Source organism: Entelurus aequoreus, linkage group LG08, assembly GCF_033978785.1.
Source record: "Entelurus aequoreus isolate RoL-2023_Sb linkage group LG08, RoL_Eaeq_v1.1, whole genome shotgun sequence".
NCBI lineage: Eukaryota > Metazoa > Chordata > Actinopteri > Syngnathiformes > Syngnathidae > Entelurus > Entelurus aequoreus.
Window position 1 is genome coordinate 40435331 of NC_084738.1, and position 24233 is coordinate 40459563.

The 24233-nt window shown below is 37.8% G+C and overlaps 2 protein-coding genes across 2 annotated transcripts in view; both read right to left on the reverse strand.

Moving 5' to 3' along the window:
* tmem94 (transmembrane protein 94) overlaps positions 1-12744 on the reverse strand; it is a 120881-nt gene extending 108137 nt beyond the window's left edge. Inside the window, 5 exon segments of the mRNA XM_062056475.1 lie at positions 656-792; positions 1194-1321; positions 10717-10836; positions 11277-11652; positions 12600-12744. Of these exon segments, the coding sequence (XP_061912459.1) occupies positions 656-792; positions 1194-1321; positions 10717-10836; positions 11277-11300 (409 nt within the window). The 5' untranslated portion in view covers positions 11301-11652; positions 12600-12744.
* A 2553-nt stretch (positions 12745-15297) lies between these two features.
* myo15b (myosin XVB) overlaps positions 15298-24233 on the reverse strand; it is a 178095-nt gene continuing 169159 nt past the window's right edge. The window contains exons 61-66 of the mRNA XM_062057478.1: positions 22228-22376; positions 22038-22150; positions 21539-21672; positions 20854-20987; positions 18877-19017; positions 15298-15775 (exon numbers count right to left, since the gene is read on the reverse strand). Of these exons, the coding sequence (XP_061913462.1) occupies positions 15689-15775; positions 18877-19017; positions 20854-20987; positions 21539-21672; positions 22038-22150; positions 22228-22376 (758 nt within the window). The 3' untranslated portion in view covers positions 15298-15688. The remainder of the gene's footprint in view (positions 15776-18876; positions 19018-20853; positions 20988-21538; positions 21673-22037; positions 22151-22227; positions 22377-24233) is intronic.

Consider the following 24233-nt stretch of genomic DNA (forward strand, 5'->3'; position numbering starts at 1 on the left):
CATACTCTGACCAACGCTGTACAGAGCGGTTAGGTTCTACTCAAGTCCGTGGAAACACTGGGGCCTTAAGTGTATATGGCAGTGGATGAATATTTTTGTTTGTGTCTTGTGTGTGTGTGTGTGTTGATCTTTCTGTTATACAAGGTGTGTCCAAAATTACAGTTGATGATGATGATCACGATAAACACAAGAACCAAAGCAGATGCCATTTAAACACATTACCAACAACACAAAAGAGCTGTGGAAAGTTATAATATCCAGTAGATCAGACAGCATTTGAGAAATCCGATATAAACAAATGTTCTCTCCGAGCTGAATGCCTCTCAAATACTGACACAGGTTTTTTAGTTTCTCATCGCTACTCTTTATGTTCAGGGCACCATTCAATTTAAATTGCAATAAATAAGAATGAGAGTTAAGATTAGCCATTTACTGGTCTTTTGCTCATAACGCACAAACACATACAGTATAACCATCCACAGTGCCTCATACTGTTGCATCAACAACAAAGTGTGACTATACTGTTTAACTACACATAAAATAGACCCCATGCAGTGGTTATAGGCTATACAGTACACAGATGAATAAGGACCCTGCATTATTCCTTTGGTGTGTGTGTTTTGAGAGAAAACTGAACCGAACATGTCTGACTTACCACTAAGCTGTATGACGATGCTTTTGAGACGACGGACCATCTCACTCCTTTTGAGTAGCTCTTGTCGTTTGACCAGCAGCAGATTCACCAGCAAAAGGATGATGACAGCAGTTGCATTGACCAGCTCAATACCAAAACTGAAAGGTAGAAACATTTGCAGTGAAAAAATTATATCTATAAAAACTTAAGTGAGGAACAACTTGTATTGCAAATGATGATCTAAAATCAGCTGGAAGACATTTGCGAAGGCAGTCTTATACATGCTAGAAATTATGTAATTTTACCCAAATTTTACCTTGCAATGCAAGGTTAAAGTTTTTGGTTAGAGGTGCACATCACGTGATGTCAGAGGGTTTAGAGCAGTAGAAGCAATACATGTAGTAATACAGACGCATTAAATTCAACTGTTAATTTAGTTGTCTAATAGAGAAAAGAAACTATCAAAAAAGGAAGGCTTGATACAAATCCAAAATATCTTACAGTTAACTTAATTGATCCGGCCCTATTATATAAGACCATTGAAAAACGAGGGACCTACCTGCCTTTTGGCTGGCTGCCATAACAACACAAGAGTCCCAGTGCCACCAAAATAGTGAGAGCAGCTCCTGGCCAGTGCAGACAGGAGTGGCGGTTGCCATGGTAAAGGAAACTATTTACCCAGTTTTCCTGACAAAAGACAGAATAGTTATACGTTTTGCTGGCTCCTTCCAGATAAGGGATTTCACTGTATGAAAATGTGTTATTACAGTTACTGTGACAAAAATTATCACTGTTATCATTATTGTCACTGTATTTTTAAATGTGCTCAACATTTTCTAAAAGTTATTTTACTAAACTCCTTTAACGAAGTTATATTTAAAAATCAAGCACAAACAACACATGCATAGTGATTCATAAGAAACATTACTGTGGATAAGAATTTTTTTTTCATGGACCTCATATTAATTGAATATGAACTAAAGCAAAACAAGCATTATATACACATTAATATGGCAGAACCAAAATAAACACAATGCTGAAATCACCAAGGAAGCATGTGACTTGAGGAAACGGGGAAAACTTCAGGGAATTTGGAGCGCCAACTGTAAAATCTAAATTAAACTAAATGGGGGTCCAGAAGCATGACTCCTCGTTGTCAAAAACATCAAAAGATCTGGACGAATATTATACAACTCCCAGAGCAACCAAAACAACGATAATGGAGTCTGACGGAAAACAAACATTGACATTCAATAAGCGGTAGAAAATGGATGGATGGATGGATAATATGGCAGAACCAAAATAAACAATGCTGAAATCACCAAAGAAGCATGTGACTTGAGGAAACGGGGAAAACTTCAGGGAACTTGGAGCGCCAACTGCAAAATCTAAATTAAACTAAATGGGGGTCCAGAAGCATGACTCCTCGTTGGATGGATGGATAATATGGCAGAACCAAAATAAACACAATGCTGAAATCACCAAGGAAGCACGTGACTTGAGGAAACGGGGAAAACTTCAGGGAACTTGGAGCGCCAAATGCAAAATCTAAATTAAACTAAATGGGGGTCCAGAAGCATGACTCCTCGTTGTCAAAAACATCAAAGATCTGGACGAATATTATAGAACTCCCAGAGCAACAAAAACAACGATAATGGAGTCTGACGGAAAACAAACATTGACATTCAACTACAAAATTGCAATGCTCCAAGGGATTACCAAACAAGAAGATCATTATTCAGGTACACATTCATCTACACTTATTAGACATTCATGAGGCAACACAAAAGATTGCTGAACAGAAATATATAAAACTGATAACCTTCAGCAGCATAGATCACATAAGCCCGGAATTAGGTTCAGTAAGTATATAGTTTAAGATACAATTTTTTATTTCATACGAGGAATAATTGTTTTTATTTTACAGACGAACAATATAACGGAAACATTAAAATCGACAAACTGTCGATTATTAATTTAAACAGCAGAAGTTTCTATGCAAAGTACAACAATGTGAAGCATTTTTTGGAACAATTTAAGAAAACCTTAAAAGTTATCGCTACCTCAGACACATGGATAGATGCTAAAAAAGGAATAGATTTTGACTTGGAAGGATATGAACTAAATTATATCAACAGAACCAACAAGAACAGAGGAGGAGTAGCTGTATACGTGGTGAAAAACTTCAACTACAAAGTGGTAAAAAATATGTCATTAGCTATTGATAATATTGTGGAGTGTACAAAATCCAAAACCAGTGAAGTTGGCACGTTGTGTAATTTGTAAATAAAAACAGAATACTATGATTTGCAAATCCTTTTCAACTTATATTCAATTGAATAGACTGCAAAGACAAGATATTTAATGTTCTAACTGAGAAACATTTTTTTGCAAATAATCTTTATCTTAGAATTTAATGGCAGCAACACCAACAACCATTTTTACCACTGTGTTACATGGCCTTTCCTTTTAACAACACTCAGTAAACGTTTGGGAACTGAGGAGACCAATTTTTGAAGCTTTTCAGGTGGAATTCTTTTCCATTCTTGCTTGATGTACAGCTGTTCAACAGTCCAGGGTCTCCGTTGTGGTATTTTAGGCTTCATATTGCGCCCCACATTTTCAATGGGAGACAGGTCTGGACTACAGGCAGGCCAGTCTAGTACCCGCACTCTTTTACTACGAAGCCACGCTGTTGTAACACGTGGCTTGGCATTGTCTTGCTGAAATAAGCAGGGGCGTCCATGATAACGTTGCTTGGATGGCAACATATGTTGCTCCAAAACCTGTATGTACCTTTTAGCATTAATGGTGCCTTCACAGATGTGTAAGTATCCCATGCCTTGAGCACTAATACACCCCCATACCATCACAGATGCTGGCTTTTGAACTTTGCGCCTATAACAATCCGGATGGTTCTTTCCCTCTTGAGTCCGGACGTCCACACTTTCCAAAAACAATTTGAAATGTGGACTCGTCAGACCACAGAACACTTTTCCACTTTGCATCAGTCCATCTTAGATGAGCTTGGGCCCCTGGGTGTTGTTGATAAATGGCTTTCGCTTTGCATAGTAGAGTTTTAACTTGCACTTACAGATGTAGCGACAAATTGTAGTTACTGACAGTGGTTTTCTGAAGTGTTCCTGAGCCCATGTGGTGATATCCTTTACACACTGATGTCGCTTTTTGATGCAGTACTGCCTGAAGGATCGAAGGTCCGTAATATCATCGCTTACGTGCAGTGATTTCTCCAGATTCTCTGAACCTTTTGATGATATTACGGACCGTAGATGGTGAAATCCCTAAATTCCTTGCAATAGTTCATTGAGAAATGTTGTTCTTAAACTGTTCGACAATTTGCGCACGCATTTCTTCACAAAGTAGTGACCCTCGCCCCATCCTTGTTTGTGAATGACCGAGCATTTCATGGAAGCTGCTTTTATACCCAATCATGGCACTCACCTGTTCCCAATTAGCCTGTTCACCTGTGGGATGTTCCAAAAGAGTGTTTGACGAGCATTCCTCAACTTTCTCATGCTTTTTTTAAACATGTTGCAGGCATCAAATTCCAAATGAGCTAACATTTGCAAAAAATTACGTTTTCCAGTTCAAACATTAAGTGCCTTATTTTTGTAGTATATTTAATTAAATATAGGTTGAAAAGGATATATTTACGATTTACACAACATGCCAACTTCACTGGTTTTGGGGTCTGTAAATATAAGCTACTGTAATTGGGTTTTTAAAAAAACCTCCACAATGTGGGTCACTGTATGCCCTTTGCCAAAGCACTGGTGAGAAGCACTGAAAGTTTAGTAAATCTTAACTTGAAATAAAAGTCTTACAGTATTCAGTACACCACTGATACTTTGTTAACTGCAGATTGTTTGTGATCACAATTTTTTTTAAAAAAGAACTTTGAGGTGAAGAAAATTTGTTCTCTTTACCCCCACAAAACATATCAAAAGATAACAAAACCATGGCCCTAAAACCAGGTACGGACCGTCACGCTGGATTCCTGTAAGGTTGCAGCAGGAGTAAACATGATTATATATATATGTACAAAATGACAGTTGTCAGCTGTTATTATATATTACCTCGATCAAACATGGTGGAAATGTTTTTTATAAGATACCACAGTAGTAAACAGTAGGGAAGCAACAGTACTCGGTATAATCCTGCACTGGACAATCCGCCTTTAAAAAAAAAAATTGTGATAATTAAAATTAATCAAGATAATTTTTTTGCCATATCACCCAGCCTTACCATCATGGTATGGAAGTCAAACTATAGTCATAGGTCAATCGATATTTCTTTAAAACAATGCATACTGAAAATATTATAGTTTGACTTATTATGACACCACCCATGAGAAAATAAATATTTAGTTTCTACTTGACTAAATTTAAAGGCCTACTGAAATGAATTTTTTTTATTTAAACGGGGATAGCAGATCCATTCATGTGTCATACTTGATCATTTTGCGATATTGCCATATTTTTGCTGAAAGGATTTAGTATAGAACAACGACGATAAAGTTTGCAACTTTTGGTCTCTGATAAAAAAAGCCTTGCCCCTACCGGAAGTAGCGTGACGACACCGGAGGAAGGACTGCTCATATGTTCCTATTGTTTACACCAGCAGCGAGAGAGATTCGGACCGAGAAAGCGACGATTACCCCATTAATTTGAGCAAGGATGAAAGATTTGTGGATGAGGAACGTGAAAGTGAAGGACTAGTGTGCAGTGCAGAACGTATCTTTTTTCGCTCTGACCGTAACTTAGGTACAAGGGTTCATTGGATTCCACACTCTCTCCTTTTTCTATTGTGGATCACGGATTTGTATTTTAAACCACCTCGGATACTATATCCTCTTGAAAATGAGAGTCGAGAACGCGAAATGGACATTCACAGTGACTTTTATCTCCACGACAATACATCGGTGAAGCTCTTTAGCTACTGAGCTAACGTGATAGCATCGGGCTTTACTGCATACAGAAACAAAACAAAGTAAGTCTCTGACTGGAAGGATAGACAGAAGATCAACAATACTACCAAACTCTGGACATGTAAATACACAGTTAATGCTTTCCAGCCTGGCGAAGCTTAACAATGCTGTTGCTAACGACGCCATTGAAGCTAACTTAGCTACGGAACCTCGACAGAGCTATGCTAAAAACATTAGCTCTGCACCTACGCCAGCTCTCATCTGCTCATCACGACCCGTGCTCACCTGCGTTCCAGCGATCGACGGTACGACAAAGGACTTCACCCGATCACCGATGCGGTTGGCGGCCCGGAGACGGAGGAAGTCAAGGTGAGGTCGTTCCTCAAAGTGCTCCTGGTTGTGTTGCTGTAGTCCGCCGCTAATACACCGATCCCACCTACAGCTTTCTTCTTTGCAGTCTCCATTGTTCATTAAACAAATTACAAAAGATTCACCAACACAGATGTCCAGAATACTGCGGAATTTTGAAATGAAAACAGAGCTTTTTGTATTGGATTCAATGGGCTCCGAATTCTTCCACTTCCACTATTGACGTCACGCGCAAACGTCATCATATCGAAACATTTTCAGCCGGAAGTTTGCCGGGAAATTTAAAATTGCACTTTATAAGTTAACCCGGCCGTATTGGCATGTGTTGCAATGTTAAGATTTCATCATTGATATATAAACTGCGTGGTCGGTAGTAGTGGGTTTCAGTAGGCCTTTAAGAGGTACTTAAAAATAATATATAATTTCTGATGTAACACACTCTAATCTAGATCTTAATTTATAAACTAGTGTATGAAAGAAAGCAAAGTAAGTACATAAAGTACATATACTGTAATCGCATAAAATAGGATCTAACAAACAAATCTTAAGAAACCCTTAGGAGAATAATACATCTAATATTTTGATGAGTCATAGATAAAAAATTAACTATATTATTAAGTTATGCATACAATCTCATTATTATTGTTGATGTTAAGAGTTTTCGAAATTAAACATGTTCCAACAAAGAAGGAGAATACACAAACAGTGGTTAAGCATTTACAGAATTTGTGACATCCTGGCGTAGGGATTACTCGGTACATTAATTCAGATAATGATACGTTTAAAAAATTCAAATTCAAAATAATGCAAATAAAGTAGCTGCTGCAACTACAACTAATTTATAGTCCAAAATATTCATGTTATGAACAATTTACAAAGTTCAGCAAAAGTAAACGTACCAATCGAAAGGTAACTTATTAAAAATAAATAAATAATACATCATACAACCTAGAAAATTATTGGATATGGCACAGTAATTACTTGTAGCGTGTACTGATGTTAAAGACGATATACACTTCATTTTACACGTACTATATCACTATATAGATGATTAAATTCTTCATAATTGTACGAGAGTTTTGCAGCGGCACACGCACGTCTGTGTGCTTTATATAGGCACTCAAACATGCGAAAGGGTTTCCTTGGCTCGTTAGTACGTCAGTGTTTCCCACACATTCATTTATTTGTGGCGGCCCGCCACGAAAGAATTAGGTCCGCCACAAATAGATTTTTCGGCTTTTGACTCGCTCGACCGCTCATAAAAGCAATGGGACTCTGTCTGTGAATGTAGCTTGTAGTTACAATTCCGGTGCAGTAGGTGGCGGTAGCCTACTATGCATTGTAACTCCGCCAATAGCACTTAATTCACCTGGTGGGCCAGAAGAAGAAGAAGAAGACTACGACGACGAAGTAAAAGAAGAACGGACCGACCGGATCAAAATACGAGGGTAAGACGTCTTGGCAAACAAGTTCAAGTTTTCTGTTTATTTGTTACTTTTGTAAAATATTGTAGTATAGTTTCAAGTAAAAACTAACAAAAAGAGGCGAGGCGAGGCAAGCCGAGCCGAGCCAATGCACCTTATCTGGATGACAACGAGTGGTGGCAGCACTCCTCTTTTGTCCAGCAATACACACCTGAAGCTTCTCTTTTAATACAGACTAACTAACGCGACTTTGTGAGCATGGCGAGTGAAAGAGTCGGAGCAAGAAGATGCGCCAGCAGTGTTGTATAGGTGCTGTATTGGACCGCGTGTGTGTGATGATCGCGATTGCGGCCGATTAGCGCGTTCAGCTTTTATTAGCTCCAGTGTCTCCCTCTTCTCTGGAGGAGGGTCTGGCGAGCAAGACTAGCTCCAGTGCGACCTGTTCAGCAGCAGCAGGAGGAGGAGGAGGATGTTGACTGACTGTGGCAGGACACCTCTGCCTCTGTTTCACTTTATGTTGCTGGTAAATAATATGGTTGTAGTAGTAGGCTAAAGTTAAATTATTTAGTATGCACTAATTAAAGGGGCAGAGCTTTAAGAGACATTTTAGCTTTTATATTTTATAAGATATATTTTTTGTAAGAACCACAATTAATAAATATATTTCAGTGAATAACTTATTGTTCAAATCTGTATATAAATATGTACATAAAGTGTTGTAATTATATTGTAAAATGGATGGATGGACGTTTAAAACAAAACTGTTATTATTAATTAGTAAGTATACATTTTTTTAGCCTTTTTAGAGAAAATCATATCATTGTAGTAAATTATGCAAATTACTCGATGATGTCATGATGACCACGCCCATAGCCACGCCCTCACCACCACAGGTATCTTGGCAGTTTATGGGAAACACTGTACGTGCTGATTTTAGAAATAATGTACACTTCAGCTTGTAGCTGAGATAAGCTCAAGCACCCCCAGCGAACCCGAAAGGGGCAAGCGGTAGAAAATGGATGGATGGATGTACACTTCACTGCACATGTAATACATCACCATATTGCTAAACATGTTATAATTCTATCAGTGTTGGGTTTCAGCAGCACAGGTGTGCGTGCGCGCTATAAACATTGAAAAAAAAGAATGTTCCCAGGGCTCTGTGTATGAGCAGGTTGGTTTTAAAAGATAATGTACATGTCATTGTGTACGTCTACTATCAAAATAAACATAACAGAGATGTAATGCCAACAAGTCAGATGTGGCTGCTTTTTTCAGGCTTCTGATTGGACAAAATGTGCATGACAGCAGGTGTATGCTGTCATGCATAGACCGTTTTGAAACTAAACTTGTGTGGATGGAGATCGTTTTAACCCCAAATATGCGTTTTTGAAACCGTCCGTGTCCGTGTGGACATGGCCTTATAATAACATTTAAAATTTACGTATTTTGATCATTTTAAGCATACGTGGCGCAATAATTTCAAAAACGCATCACTTTTTTTTTTCTTCATTACTGATTATTACTCACTGCAGACTTCATGAGAGCCAACAACAAACATAACAAAACATCAATTACTATGCAACGTCTGCTGTCATTAGGATGCCGACTGCTGGGATGTTCATATATTCCCTACTCAGACGTCTTCTGCTCAGGTGAGATGCATGATTTATGATCTACAATAAACTTACACGGAGCAAGGAAGCGAGGAAACAGCTGACCACTTGATGATGTAAACATAGGGACACAGTAGTGATCACGGCGCCGCAATGAGTAGTTGGTCTGCGTTAGCGCTTATAACAACAATATCATTAATACTTGGTAAATATTCCAAATCACAAAATGTAAATGGAGTATTGTTGGCGGTTTTGAATGGTTATTTATTGGATTTCATTTGTTGTCATGTCTTTCATAATGATTGTGAACAATAGGCAAAATTCCAAAAAAACTGCAGTTCTCCTTTAAGTTCCAGTCTCAGATTTTGAGATGGTTTAATAGTTGTTAAAAGCCTATATTTAATCAAATGAAGGGAGTGCAGATAACATTGGCATGGTGAAAACAACATAAAAGTAATCAAAAACATCACAAAAAAAGAATCAAAAACAGCACAAATATAAAAATGGGTTGATAGGATGAATATGTTAACCAAGAATAGTGCAAATAGCTGAAGCTACATATAGGACAAACACATGGCCAAGTAACATACACCTCTCGGAGCTAAAGTGACTGTGCCATATAAACCGTGCCACACATATACTCTCAAAAGTTACAGTATACCTGACCACGTAGTGCTTCAAGTCCAAGATAAGTACACATCAATCGAGTCTGACAACCACCTGTTCTTACAGTGACTGTAGTATATAGGGGGGCCGGGAACAGACAGCCATGTCTTTCCTGCCTTGTCTGTGCCAAAATTCCTTAAGTCAATTAACCAACAATAAATGAAAATTAAGTTGGTAAGTTGTCCAGCGTCGATATTTCACCATGTGCATGCTTCAATTTCCCGCTTTTAACAGCAACGCGCGTTTGTGCCATAGTGGAATGAAAAGAAGGGGGTGAATTATCTTGTCCTCATTAACTGTCTTTGATTCTTTGTGCAGTGACGCGGGGCCGCTGGCCCGCTAGCATCACACAGTGCAAATAGTTAGCATGTACCAGCTAACATGGACAAAACGATCACAAAACCAAATGCCATCGCACTAATGTGGGAATACTTCAGTTTGAACCTTTGGAACAAGATGAGCCTATCAACACAGAGAAACCAGTTTTCTGAATGTGCAAAACACTTTGCAAACACTTTGCGTTTGGCGAGCAAAGCCAGGTCAGTGCAAACTGTTTTGTTTACACTGACCTGAGAAATTGTCTGCGCTCACAGAAAGTGTGGTTAAATGCCTAGCCAAAGCCATGCTCCCATTTATTACTGATAGAAAACTATCATTTTTTTTAAATGACATCATGTTGTCATGTCATGTCGATGTTCCTCACTCGGAATCTTCCAAACTTAATTTTGATTTGCATATGACCTGTTAATACATCTGTTTAAACTGTGGTGTTTTTATTGTTACTCTGAACTTTCTATTATTTTTATTGTAAATGTAATTATCAAAAATATTGCTGCAATTTGATTTTGTTTTAATATGCCATGAAACTTGTTATGATCTCAGGTTTTTGCACGTCTCATGTGGTCCTAGGAATGCTCAGAAAGTTTGTGTTTTTGCCTTGTCACATGACAAATAAAGGAGAACAACCAGCTAGACAGAATGTGGGTATCAGTGCCTTTTTCACTTTCTTTAAAATTAATATATCTTTGGAAGATCAACAAATTTACTATGTGTGTTCACCTGAGCAGATGTCCGCCTGCATGTAGTTTTCTGGTATTGGTCCAATAGGTCGCTGAGCTGATCCTTGAGTCTTCCTAAAGCCTGGTGAGTCAACAAGCCCAAAGTAACAGGCTCTTCCTCCTACAAAATGGTACATGATTTAAAAAACTAACGGATTCATCACAATTGAGGTTTTTACTACAACATAGATGTAATGTATTACACTAACAGTTAGTATCCCAGGGAACAATGAATACTTCTGTATGTGAGTTCCCAATGTCTCCCTGGGTAATTTGTCCTTATTTTCTGACATATATGTTGTTACAATCTTGGATACTTGAGTTAAACAATGCCAAAGCATCAAATTATAAGGTTAATGCATTTGTACGTAAGGTTACACAGTTTTGGATGCCTCTAAAAAATGTTTATTGTGAGAGCTATTTTTACAAAATCAAATTGGCAGAGAGCTACTCATTTTGGTAAGATTTATTTATATAGGTTATCTCAAACCAAACTGAAATGGTTCAGAGCTTAAAAAGTTAAGAGCACATGCAAATGTTTAACTGAGCAACTAAACTCACCTGCTTTTTATCCTTTGACTCCATAACAGAAGCCACACCACATGTTCCTCAACAAGCCAAATCCACCAGACAGATTTCTGTCAGCGTTGTGAGGTACAAATATGATCACTGCACACTTGAGGCTTTTATAAGGACTCTGGACCCGTCAGCCTTCACAGTGTGGACGCTTGACTCATTCTGAGGTGGTTCAGCCTTGGTGCTCCACCGAGCGACAAGCCCTTTCCTGTCTCCTTTGCCAGTGTGACATGAGGCACACCCAAACCTGCACTGGCCAGTAGAAAGAAGGCTGCGGAACTGTGATTCAGTTTTTTTTGGCTTGCTTAGTTGTTGCTCCTGTGCTGCATCTGGATGTTCTGCTTATTATAAGCAGAGTGGTCTGTGGAAAAATGACACAACAATAAAACTAACTTTTTTAAATGGACTGCCAAGTCAACATGCTGTGTAAATATAGTAAACAGGGAGGCACTCAGCAACAAAGGGTTGGAGTTGGGGGTTAAATCACCAAAATGATTCCCGGGCGCGGCGCCGCTGCTGCCCACTGCTCCCCAAGGGGATGGGACAAATGCAGAGGACAAATTTCACCACATCTAGTGTGTGTGTGACAATCATTGGTACTTTAATCTTTAATATTTAATTAAATAAAGATGATGGCCACATTAATAGGTTCTACGGGAATCAATCAATCTCTCTATCCATAATGGTTGTTATACCGTACAATAAATTGTATCCAAGAAATGTAGTGAAATCAGGTAATTCACAATTATAATTACTGGTAATGTATTGGTTTTACTGCTGTGAGTGCACTACTTTTATTTGTCATAACACCCATCCATCCATCAATTTACTACCGCTTGTCCCTCTTGGGGTCGCGGGGGGTGCTGGAGCCTATCTCAGCTGCATTCGGTCGGAAGTTGACATACACCCTGGACAAGTCGCCACCTCATCACAGAGCCAACACAGATAGACAGACAACATTCACACACTAGGGCATAACACGACCGACAAATAATGACCTGGTGCTTCCTGGGTCAACAAACCGATGTTGCTAGTAAATCGAGATAATCGCCTTTAATAGCGTCCTTTTGCCGACATTACATTCCTTCTCTTTAGGCTCAAATCCATCCCTGTACAGCTGTACAGATGTTGGTGTAGTTTTGGCATCTTTCAACACCGACTTGTCCCGGTCTTTTGACGTGTTAATCATTGCTCTATTGACGGTGCGCAGTGCTGTCCTCTATAGAGTAGCGACCTACAGTTTCTGGCCCGAATTGTGATGTCAGTGAAGACACTTAATACAAAGCCACCGCTCTCAGATAAACTTACCGTTCTTCATGTACAGATGTATTGGAAGATGATATTAAAAAATGCTGTCAATCACAAACGTCGAAGCCACCCTGCAACAGTGTGCGCCATGTTGTGTTTTTCTTCTTCTTTTACCTTACTGACTGTTGGGTGTCGCCATCTACTGTTTCGGAGTATGCACTGCGTGACACTGCGTGACACTGCTACAAGTAATACTACTATTGCTTAGAATACTAAGATAAAAAATAATAACACAAATAATGAAAATGATAATAATCATAATTATTATTATATAGGGAAAAATACATAGTCATGAAAAAATTATTAATAATCGTTATATTGTAGCAGGTCACCAAATGTTCTCATCACCAGATTGGGGATCTGTGGATAGACCGGATGTGACCAGATAGAAGAGGACACACTTCCGGGTAAAGAGGGGTGTTGTTGTAGAAGGAAGTCTGATAATAAACCCAGCGGCTCAGAACTACTGCTCGCTCTCTCGCCTCATTGTCTCGACTCCCACAATATTATGAATATAAATATACGTATACATAGATACATACATACATGCATACATACATATATACACTACCGTTCAAAAGTTTGGGGTCACCCAAACAATTTGTGGAATAGCCTTCATTTCTAAGAACAAGAATAGACTGTCGAGTTTCAGATGAAAGTTCTCTTTTTCTGGCCATTTGAGCGTTTAATTGACCCCACAAATGTGATGCTCCAGAAACTCAATCTGCTCAAAGGAGGTCAGTTTTGTAGCTTCTGTAACAAGCTAAACTGTTTTCAGATGTGTGAACATGATTGCACAAGAGTTTTCTAATCATCAATTAGCCTTCTGAGCCAATGAGCAAACACATTGTACCATTAGAACACTGGAGTGATAGTTGCTGGAAATGGGCCTCTATACACCTATGTAGATATTGCACAAAAAAACAGACATTTGCAGCTAGAATAGTCATTTACCACATTAGCAATGTATAGAGTGTATTTCTTTAAAGTTAAGACTAGTTTAAAGTTATCTTCATTGAAAAGTGCAGTGCTTGCGGTCCCCTCCAAGGTTTCTCATTGTCATCCCATTGGGTTGGGTTTTTTCTTGCCCTGATGTGGGATCTGAGCCGAGGATGTCGTTGTGGCTTGTGCAGCCCTTTGAGACACTTGTGATTTAGGGCTATATAAGTAAACTTTGATTGATTGATTGATTAGTATCGCGGTACTATACTATTACCGGTATACCGTACAACCCTAGTAAATGGTAAATGGTAAATGGGTTATACTTGTATAGCGCTTTTCTACCTTTTTTAAGGAACTCAAAGCGCTTTGACACTATTTCCACATTCACCCATTCACACACACATTCACACACTGATGGCGAGAGCTGCCGCTTACCAGGACCCATCAGGAGCAAGGGTGAAGTGTCTTGCTCAAGGACACAACGGACGTGACTAGGATGGTAGAAGGTGGGGATTGAACCAGTAACCCTCAGTACACATACATATATACATATATATTTGTGTGTATATATACATATATATATATATTTGTGTGTATATATATATATATATATATATATATATATATGTATATATATATATATATATATATATATATATATACACGTTTGTACATTAATATACACATACATATATATACATATATACACACACATATATACACACACACACATATATATGTATATATATACACACACATACATATACATACACACAAATACATATACATACATACACACACACACATATACATATACACACTCACACACACACGCACACACACACACACACACACACACACACACATATATATATATATATATATATATATATATATATATATATATATATATATATATATATATATATATATATATATGTGTGTGTATATATATATATATATATATATATATATATATATATATATGTATATATATATATATATATATATATATATATATATATATATATATATATATATATATATATATATATATATATATATATATATATATATATATATATATATATATATATATATATATCTCAGGGGCCCCATTGGCTTTTGAAATTTGACAGACAAGGCGAACACATGATGCATTTCAAAGCATATCATATCGGTTGGAACTAAGAATAGACTTCCCAGACATGGGAACCTCAAAGAAACACACAAATTGTATTACAGGGTTAACACTTACTTTCTCCTTCAGTGGGAGCAGTGTTGCTGATCACCCTTTTTTTGCCAATGCGTCAAAGTCTAGTATCAGTTTTGTTGAGGCAATTCTCAAAACTGATCTTTGCCTAATTTTGTTCTAATATTTGGCGGGCCGGAATAAAAAAAAACAACGGGCCAGATGTGGCCCCCGGGCCGTAGTTTTCCAATCTCTGATATAGAGACATCCTGGATGAAAACCTTCCTATCCAACCTGATGGAGCTTGAGAGGTGATGCAAAGAACAATGGGCGAGACTGCCCAAAGATAGGTGTGCCAAGCTTGTGGCATCGTATTCAAAAAGACTTCAGGCTGTAATTTCTGCCAAAGGTACATCAACAAAGTATTGAGCAAAGGCTGTGAATACTTATGTACATGTGATTTTTGAGTTTTTTATTTGTAATAAATTTGCAAACAACATACAATTTAAAGGGAACTTTTCTACACACCAACCACTTGCAGAAAGACACAGAAAGCACGTTATAAATGTGACTTTATATTTACACCAAAGCATACCCATATTATTTAGACCTCAAGTAAGTGTGTTAAATGTAGAATAGAATCATCATAAGTCCCCTTTTATGATGTATTTGAGCAATTTTACAGGGTATAATTTGCATATAATATACATCAGATTTTTAAAAACAAGAAGTGCACAAATTATAATTAATGTGTGAGTTTTTTACTTTACACAGTATGGAAAGTTTTATAGTTGGAAAACTGCCATAAAAGATGCATGTATATGCAGCTGTAAGCATGATTACATGGTTATTTTCAAGATGACATGATCATTATCAACAAGTGTGCATATATTGTACGTCATGTATTCTAGTCAAGTTAAAAGAATAAACATGGTCAAATGAAAACAGACACAGTCTACCGGGGATTAGAAATGCTGCTCTTGACTGAGGGACGGATCATCTCTTCCATTATCATAGCAAGGATGTGACACAACTCCTTCGCCTAAAAAAAACAAGCACATCACTGAAAAAGTCGAGTCACACAAGAAACAACATATAACATAATTTGTAGTATAAAATAATAAACATCCATATATTTTCTATAATGATTGTCCACATTAGGGTCTTTGGTGAGCTGAACCCTCCCAGCTGTCTTTGTGTGACAGGTGAGGTACATGGACTAGTAATTTCGCCAATTGTTAATTATATTCACAATATTTCTGATGTGCATTATTTTAAACTGTCACTTCTTTATCCCACTATTCTATTGGTTTCATTTATTAAACACAACAATTACACATTTTATTGGGTGTTTCCCCCCCTAGTCACTTTGCAATTTACTGAAACTACTGTTTTTTTTATGACCCACACAGTGGCTTTATTTTGCAGTCTCACCTCTTTTTTTCCCAGAGTTAAAGTTAAAAAGTTAAAGTACCAAGGATTGTCACACACACACTCGGTTAGTTTTTAGTGTGGAAACATTTCTGTTATAAAGTATTCTAGAATAGTATTGTCTTTAAAACTTTTAGGGTTAGTAATTCCTTCCATTCCTTATTTTAAATCCAGGATGGCTGCAAAATAATACCGCAATGTGGCTGCTGAAAGTGGCAACTGTCAGCACCTTGATAAAGAAGGTGAGAATCACAATTTAGTTCAAGGAAGAAATAACTCCAAAGCATTAAGGTGGTGTCCGTCTGGCTCTTTCCTTCTGTCCTCCTTCTCCAATCATCGTCGTCTTTGCCAACAGAAGTCTTCTATAAAGTTACTTTATCTTATTAAATTTGTCATTTCTACGTATGTTGCATCATTTTCTGCATTTAAACTAATAACTATAATTATTACCTGGGCCACAAGGTTATGTGATCGCCAGGTTTATCGGTCGGTCAGTAAATTAGAAATTTGACAAAAAAATGTAAGGGTGAATTTTGATGAAACTTTAAGGTAATGTTCGAAATGGGATCAGGAACAAGTGATTCGATTTTTGGGGTGAACCTGATGGCGTCTACTACATTAACTTATGTTAATGGTACGAGGCTGAACTTTTCTGCCTGTCTATGGTACCTGCCCGGCCCACGCCTCCACCCACAGAGACAAAGAGAGTGGATGACTGACAAGAGTGTTGATCTTATTCCACTATACAACAAAAGTGACTGACTGCTGTGACCGATGCAAAAAACGCACCCTCTTGCCCTGTTATGGATGATTGTGGAAGGACACTGAGGAGGTACTCTTCTGCGCACACTTCACTGCAGGTGTGATTTATAAAGAGAAGAATGTGTAAAATTCTGCGCAGTATGGTTTTATTATTTCTTGGCGTACGTACATTATGAGCTTGGTGCTTATGCAATGTTTACGTTGGAATTCACGGAGAGTTTTCTAAAGGAGGCTATAGATGTGCGTAACATACATTACCTTATTTTCCGGACCATAGGGCGCACCGGATTATAAGGCACACTGCCGATGAATGGTCTATTTTCGATCTTTTTTCATATAAAAGGCGCACCGGATTATAAGGCGCATTAAAGGAGTCATATTATTATTTATTTTTTCTAAATGGAAAACACTTCCTTGTGGTCTACATAACATGTAATGGTGGTTCTTTGGTCAAAATGTTGCAAAGATGATGTTTTACAGATCATCTTCAAGCCGCTTTCCGGATGCGCCGTTTTGCAGGCGGTCTTATTTACGTGGCTCGCCTTCGACAGCATCTTCTCCCCGTCATCTTTGTTGTAGCGGTGTAGCGTGCAAGGACGGGAGTGGAAGAAGTGTCAAAAGATGGAGCTAACTGTTTTAATGACATTCAATAATGGAGCATCTCCTCATCCGGAAACAACAACAAGGCCGGAAATGTGTCCCGTGAAAAAACTCAAACTGAAACTCTAATAACTAAAGTTCCTTGGGTGATTAATGTAAACTCACTACACCGGTATGTTTTAGCGCTTTCATGGCCGGTTTACTGACAGATACTGTATAAGTAACAACTTTACAGTGCTTTATATTAGAAATGGCAACAGCGGAGGATGAATGTCCCATAACAAGAAGATAGAGAAAAAGAAGAAGCTTATCGACTACGTCGTCGGTACGGACTACAAAGGCGGACACGCGCAATTTTTTAGGATTTTTCCAAATACAGATCAGCAGGTACCAGAAGGTAAGAAAAGTTGCTTTTGCATAATTTTGTGAAACAAAACGCCAGTTAATATGTCTTACCTTATACACACACACCATAATAATACTCAAGGTTGATTTATATAGGCTAGTAAGGTAAAGTTTCGTACCTGACAAGTTTCGGCTACCTTGCTTCTGCAGCAAGGCTGCAGAAGCAAGGTAGCCGAAACTTGTCAGGTACAAAACTTGTATATATACACATCAGTAGGCTAAATGAACCTCTTTAACATACATAATAATACTTGCATGTTTAATGCGACGATAATCCACCAAGCGGGGCGGCTTCATAGCTTACCAAAGTCGTACTAAAATGTTTTGATAGATTTTTGAGCGCCGTGTGTAATGTTCTATATTTTCAATGGAACATATAAAATATTGGCGTTGTTTATTTGAGTGATATTGCCATCATACCTCTTACCACATATCTCTTATGTTTGACTGCCACACTTATCATTACTCCATGTACCAAATAAAATTGCTTCGAGGTCGGTAAGCACAACCAGAAGTCTTCCGTACATTAGGCACACCGGGTTATAAGGCGCACTGTCGAGTTTTGAGGAAAAAAAAGGATTTTAAGTGCGCCTTGTAGTCCGGAAAATACAGTAGTTGTAACGACAAGCTACATTCACACTTTCCCAATAATGTGGTAATGAGTTGAGCAAATATGTTGCACCAAATCTATCTGTGGCGGTCCACATTCCATTTATTTGTGACAACCCACCATTAATAAAGCATGTATGGGAATACTAGATTAGTATTAAACAAGATCTGCTGTGTATAACTTTGAACACGCTATGTTAATTATTGCATGTCAGAAATAATTGGATTGGATTGAAATGTCAGAGAGAAGGTGCAGGTCGTCTTCTGGTATCAGGAAAAGCTGTTGAACCTATGACACCCTCTGAGCAGCAATTAACGAGCAAAGGTTACAATCACCTGTTTGAGGCAAATTGTCACTTTCTTGGGTTGATTGGGTTGGCCATAGTTGATGTCCATTGACGGCAGCTTTCCTGCTTTTTTAGGTCGTATAGTCCGCATGGACTGAACGTCAAGCAGAGGAATTTGAAAAACTTGCTCCTGAAAAGGAAAGAGACATTTAGCCATTGTATCTCAAACAATATTATGAAAGCGGTAGAAAATGAATGGAGTATTATGTGCACTTTAAAGGGGCTTTTTGCTTGCTTTCTTGCTCAAAGTTACACTTACAGTACATTACAGTATAATTAAATATTTATGTAAATATACTTTTTACATGTCTATATTTTTCACAATTACAAATTGAAAGTTGGCTGATTAAATGTTGGCCTTCTGCCAAAGGAAAAAGTCTGACGTTCATGATTCTCAATCACTGCTGGCTCATACACGTGTACACGTCAGTAGCGCAAGCATAAACACAAAAGCAGTCCCAAGGAAACAACTAAACATTTGCTGTCATGTTGTTGTTAAGATAGGCTATAGCAGGGGTCCCCAAACTTTTTGACTCGGAGGCCGCATTGGGTTAAAACAATTTGGCCTTTGGCCGGGCTGTATATGTGTGTGTGTGTGTATATAGTATATACTGTATATATATATATATATATATATATATATATATATATATATATATATATATATATATATATATATATATATATATATATATATACAGTCGTGGTTGTTTGTCACAAAAAACATTCATGAAGTTTGGTTCTTTTATGAATAGAAAATTAAAATAAAAAAAATAAAAACTTTTATTTGTTTTAGTTTTTTTAATTTGGGACTTCCTGCGGGCCGGGATGCTGGTGGGCCGGATTTGGCCCGCCGGCCGTAGTTTGGGGACCATTGGGCTATAGTATAGTGCAGCCTATCTATAATGTTGGCTAACATTGAATGTAAAGCAACTCCGCAATCAATGTTAGCCAACATTTTTAGTTCAACTTTGACAAATCACTATTATTAGCTGACCACAAACATAACAACACAACAAATTTAAACTATCTAATGCAGTTAAAAACATGACATAAATTGACAAGGAAATATGTGTGGAGATTTCATGTGAAGTTCATGTAAGTTGAACTGAACCGGTGTATGAAAATTGTAAAATGTAGGTACAAGTGGGAATTTTTAGGTTGCAAAAAAAGTGTTATCCTAAGTATTTGATGCTGTAATGGTTTGAATGCGTTGAGAAATGTGGAAAAATTTAACATTTTGGGGCCAAGAAATTGAGTTTTGGAATGAGTTGATAAATTTGGACCTTGTAAAATGTCGCTTTTTTAAATTGGAATGTTTTTTGGGGAATGTAGAATTACACAATGTTTTTTGGAATATGTCAATAAAAGCCAAATAAGCTGACTATTTTTATGTTGAAATACTTTGTATGGGTTGAGAAATGTTGAGTTGAGTTGCGTTTGTGTTTATTTGGAACATGCATGCATCAATCAATCAATCAATCAATCAATCAATGTTTATTTGTATAGCCCTAAATCACAAGTGTCTCAAAGGGCTGCACAAGCCACGGTACAAAGCCCACATACAACATGATACATCACGATTTCCAGTTTCTCTATTCAACATGTTCGAAAAGGAGTAGGAAGAAGCAGAGCTTATTTAGTCCTTCCCCTTTTCCTTTACATAGCAGTTGCTAAAACTTTTGTTCACTTCCCTAAATAAATAATAATTAGTGAAGTAAGTTATATTTCATATGGTAAGATAAGTAAGATTATCTAAAAAATGAATGGATGTAATTGTGGAAGTAATTGACAAAATAAAAATGGAAGATTGTTGGGCTTTTGGAGTTTTTCCTTGCCCAGATATGGGTTCAGATCAGGGAATATCGTCGTGGTTTGTGCAGCTCTTCAAGGCACTTGTGATTAATTGGTTGATTGACTTAAGAAAATACAGTAAAGTATGAGTGAATGATCATCAATGAAATACCTGTGTTTTGGGATGGATAAAAAGCACTCCATTATGGCTGACGCTGACAATGCAGGGTGAAGGACAGTCACGTTGGCTGACTTTCTGCGCCAAGTATGTGTTGGAGCCAAACTGAGGCTGCTCTCTCAGAAACACTGAAAGTCAAACGCAAAGTCGTCAGGAGGAAAAGCCTTAGCTTGACCCTCCCCTTTCGCTTTGTGTATAATTTACTTACAAAGTCAATCATTATAAAAATGTCAAACGATAACAACGTGAAAGAAAAAAGCAGGTATAAAGAAAAATATATCGAGAGAAATAAAGAGGGGCGTGACACAGGTCAAACACTGTGTGTCTCCACTCCACTGTACCTGACTACCACTACACGTGACACAGTGTCCAAAACCTTATTACTACATAGATCCTTCCGCCATAAATGCAATTAAACAGTTACATAATGTACTCTTCAATATTATAAACACAATACAAAATAGACGTTCCTCCAAGTTATTTGCACTAACATTGTGATTGCAAGTATTTAAAGTGTGCCTTATTAATTACTTTAAACAAGCAATATGAACATTATCAATAATGTAAATAGTCCCCTTTCACTGAATAAACGTAACGCACTTTCAGTACAAATGCAAATTAACTTGAACGGTATTTAAGCTCCTCTGGGCAGAATGTGGAGAAGAAACTTCATACTAACCAACAAATTGTATTTTGGCATCCAGAGGGCTGAGGGACTGCATTGCTTCTATCTTGCTCACACAGGAAGAGTGGATCTCATCCATTTTAGCGTTCTGTCTCTCCGCGGAAGGAAGGTATTTCTTTATCTCCTGCCTGACAAGAAACATGTACACAGTACACTTGGGAATCAAAAAACACTTCTCATTTAACTTTCTCCATCATGCTGAAAATAAAACACTACACACTAGTAGAGATTGTACAAATATTCATGCTATTCCTGTTCAGGGTGATGGTGAGCTAAACGTTATCACAGCTGACTTTGTCAATCACGGGACATACAGTATATACCGGTTTACAAACAAGCTTTCACACTGTCACTGAGCGGGACTCAACCTTCACAACCTCATGACAGTCAACTATAGACTATGAGTGACTTCAAACATTGTCAACAGATGAGTGCTAATAAAATGTCAATGAATAGGTAATAATAAACATCCCAAATGATCAATAACACTCACAATGAGGGTTGGTCCTTCAGTCCCAAAGACAGATATTGCAAAGCTGACAGTTCTGCCATTTGCTGGACTGAAGATTCATGAATACGATTACCGTTCAGGTAGTCATCCAAAAGCTACAGAGAAAGACAAAAGTCTTCACCGAAACGACTAGGAAATGTGCACTGGAATGTTCAGCTGTTCATCTGGTCACCTGTTGATAGTGAAAATCCACATAAAAATCATTGTTGAAACACAGAGGAGTTCTCCAGATCACTCTTCTTAGAGAAAAGGCGATGCATCCATCATCCAGTAAAAAGTCCATCAGGTATTCATTTGAATGAAGAGGCCGTACCATTCCATCTGAAAGTGCAAAAAAGATGGATGAGAGAAGACCCCGATTTGACCGAACCCATTTATTAAACATCAATCATCAATCATTAAAGGGGACCGATGATGATTTTCTTTTTTTCTGACTTCCAAATGTTGTTTACAATGTTGGATACTCGTGTTAAACAATGCTAAAGGTACATGCATTTGGGTGTGAGCTTGCACGCAATTTGTGATGTATGTGTGTGTGTGAGTGTTTGTTTATGTGTATATATGTAGATAATGTAGATATGGCCTTGCCACAATGGCTGGCCTCTGTTACACGCGCACGCACATCCAAAATTATATATATATACAGTATATACTGTATATACTCCCATAACCCCGAGAGCGACAAGCGGTAGAAAATGGATGGAAGGATGGAAGGATATATATATATATATATATATATATATATATATATATATATATATATATATATATATATATATATATATATATATATATATATATATATTTGTATATATATATATATATATATACACATACACATAGTTGTATAGGAAAGAGACAAATGGACTACAAGTTCATCTCAACAAGACTGTTCCGTGGGTACCAAGTCATCAGGAGATTTGATGAGAATGTGCTTTACCATCGCTTATATACTGAGTGTACAGGGTGGTTTAGATAATGGTACTGGGCTAATCTGCCTAATTTTATTTATGCATTGCGTACTTTAACAACAATTTAAGTGTTGCACAAAAGGGCTTTGTTCCTGTGGCGGCATGATGATACCAGCTCATTTCGTTTGTTTAGTGTGGAATGAGGAATTTCTCTTTGAGACATAGGTCGCACCTTTTACTGGAACTGCTATGCGGCTTATGTGATGATACCATGCACCAGGAAATACAGTGTTTAATGTTGTTGTTCTTCAGGTTCCAGATGTGCTTGCTGAGTTCGGTGGAATTTTTGTGTTTAGCGTGGCACAAAGACGCGTTGTGGTTCTTATATCTTGTTTTGAAGTCGTTTTCCGTTAGTCCAATGTACTGTATATGTCCGTCTTGTTGTTGTCTTTGCACCTAACTGTGGCTTGGTAAAAGACTGATGATTGTAGGCAGTTTGCGTCAAGTGGGCAAGTGTTCTTTTGTCGGCAGTTGCATGTCTTGTTTGCTTCTGGTCCAGTTGCGGTGGTAGTATCGTTTGCTTGTGGGAGTGTCAGTATATGTTTGTTGTAGTTATCGATAATCTGTTTGGTGGTGTTCATGCAACTGTAGCTAATCTTGATGGTGTTGCGGTTGAATATTTTATGGAGCTTGTGATCCTTTGGGAAGTGCTTGTCTACTATTGCGAGGAATTTGTGTCCGATGTTGGTGCCAACGTTCTTGCTGAAGGGGGTTATACCAGAGGATGTTGTTGCGTTAGTGTTTCTTTTGTTTTTACTTGTGGTAGGTTTGTATTGTAGGGTGTAGTTGGATCCGCTTTCATCCAGTGCTTTCTGGTATGGAGGTGCGGCGCGGTCAGAGGGTCCTGGAATGTTCCTTGTTGTAGTGGGTGTGTGGTTGCTTTTGCGGTGAACCTATTGCAGCGTACCATTAGGTTTTGTATATGGCTGGTAGGTGTCCTGGTTGAGATTGAATGTGACGTCCAGAAAGTCTATTATCTTCTTGTTTGTGGCTGTAGTGATGCGCTGTCCATTGATTGATAGGTAGAATTCTTCAATGTCGAGACAGATAAATCTGAAGTTGTAGTGCTGTTTTTTGGAGATAGTGTTAAGCCAGTTGATTACGGCCATTACCATTATGTAAACCACCCTGTACACTCAGTAAATAAGCGATGGTAAAACACATTCTCATTAAATCTCCTGATGAGTGGGTAACCACGAAACAGTCT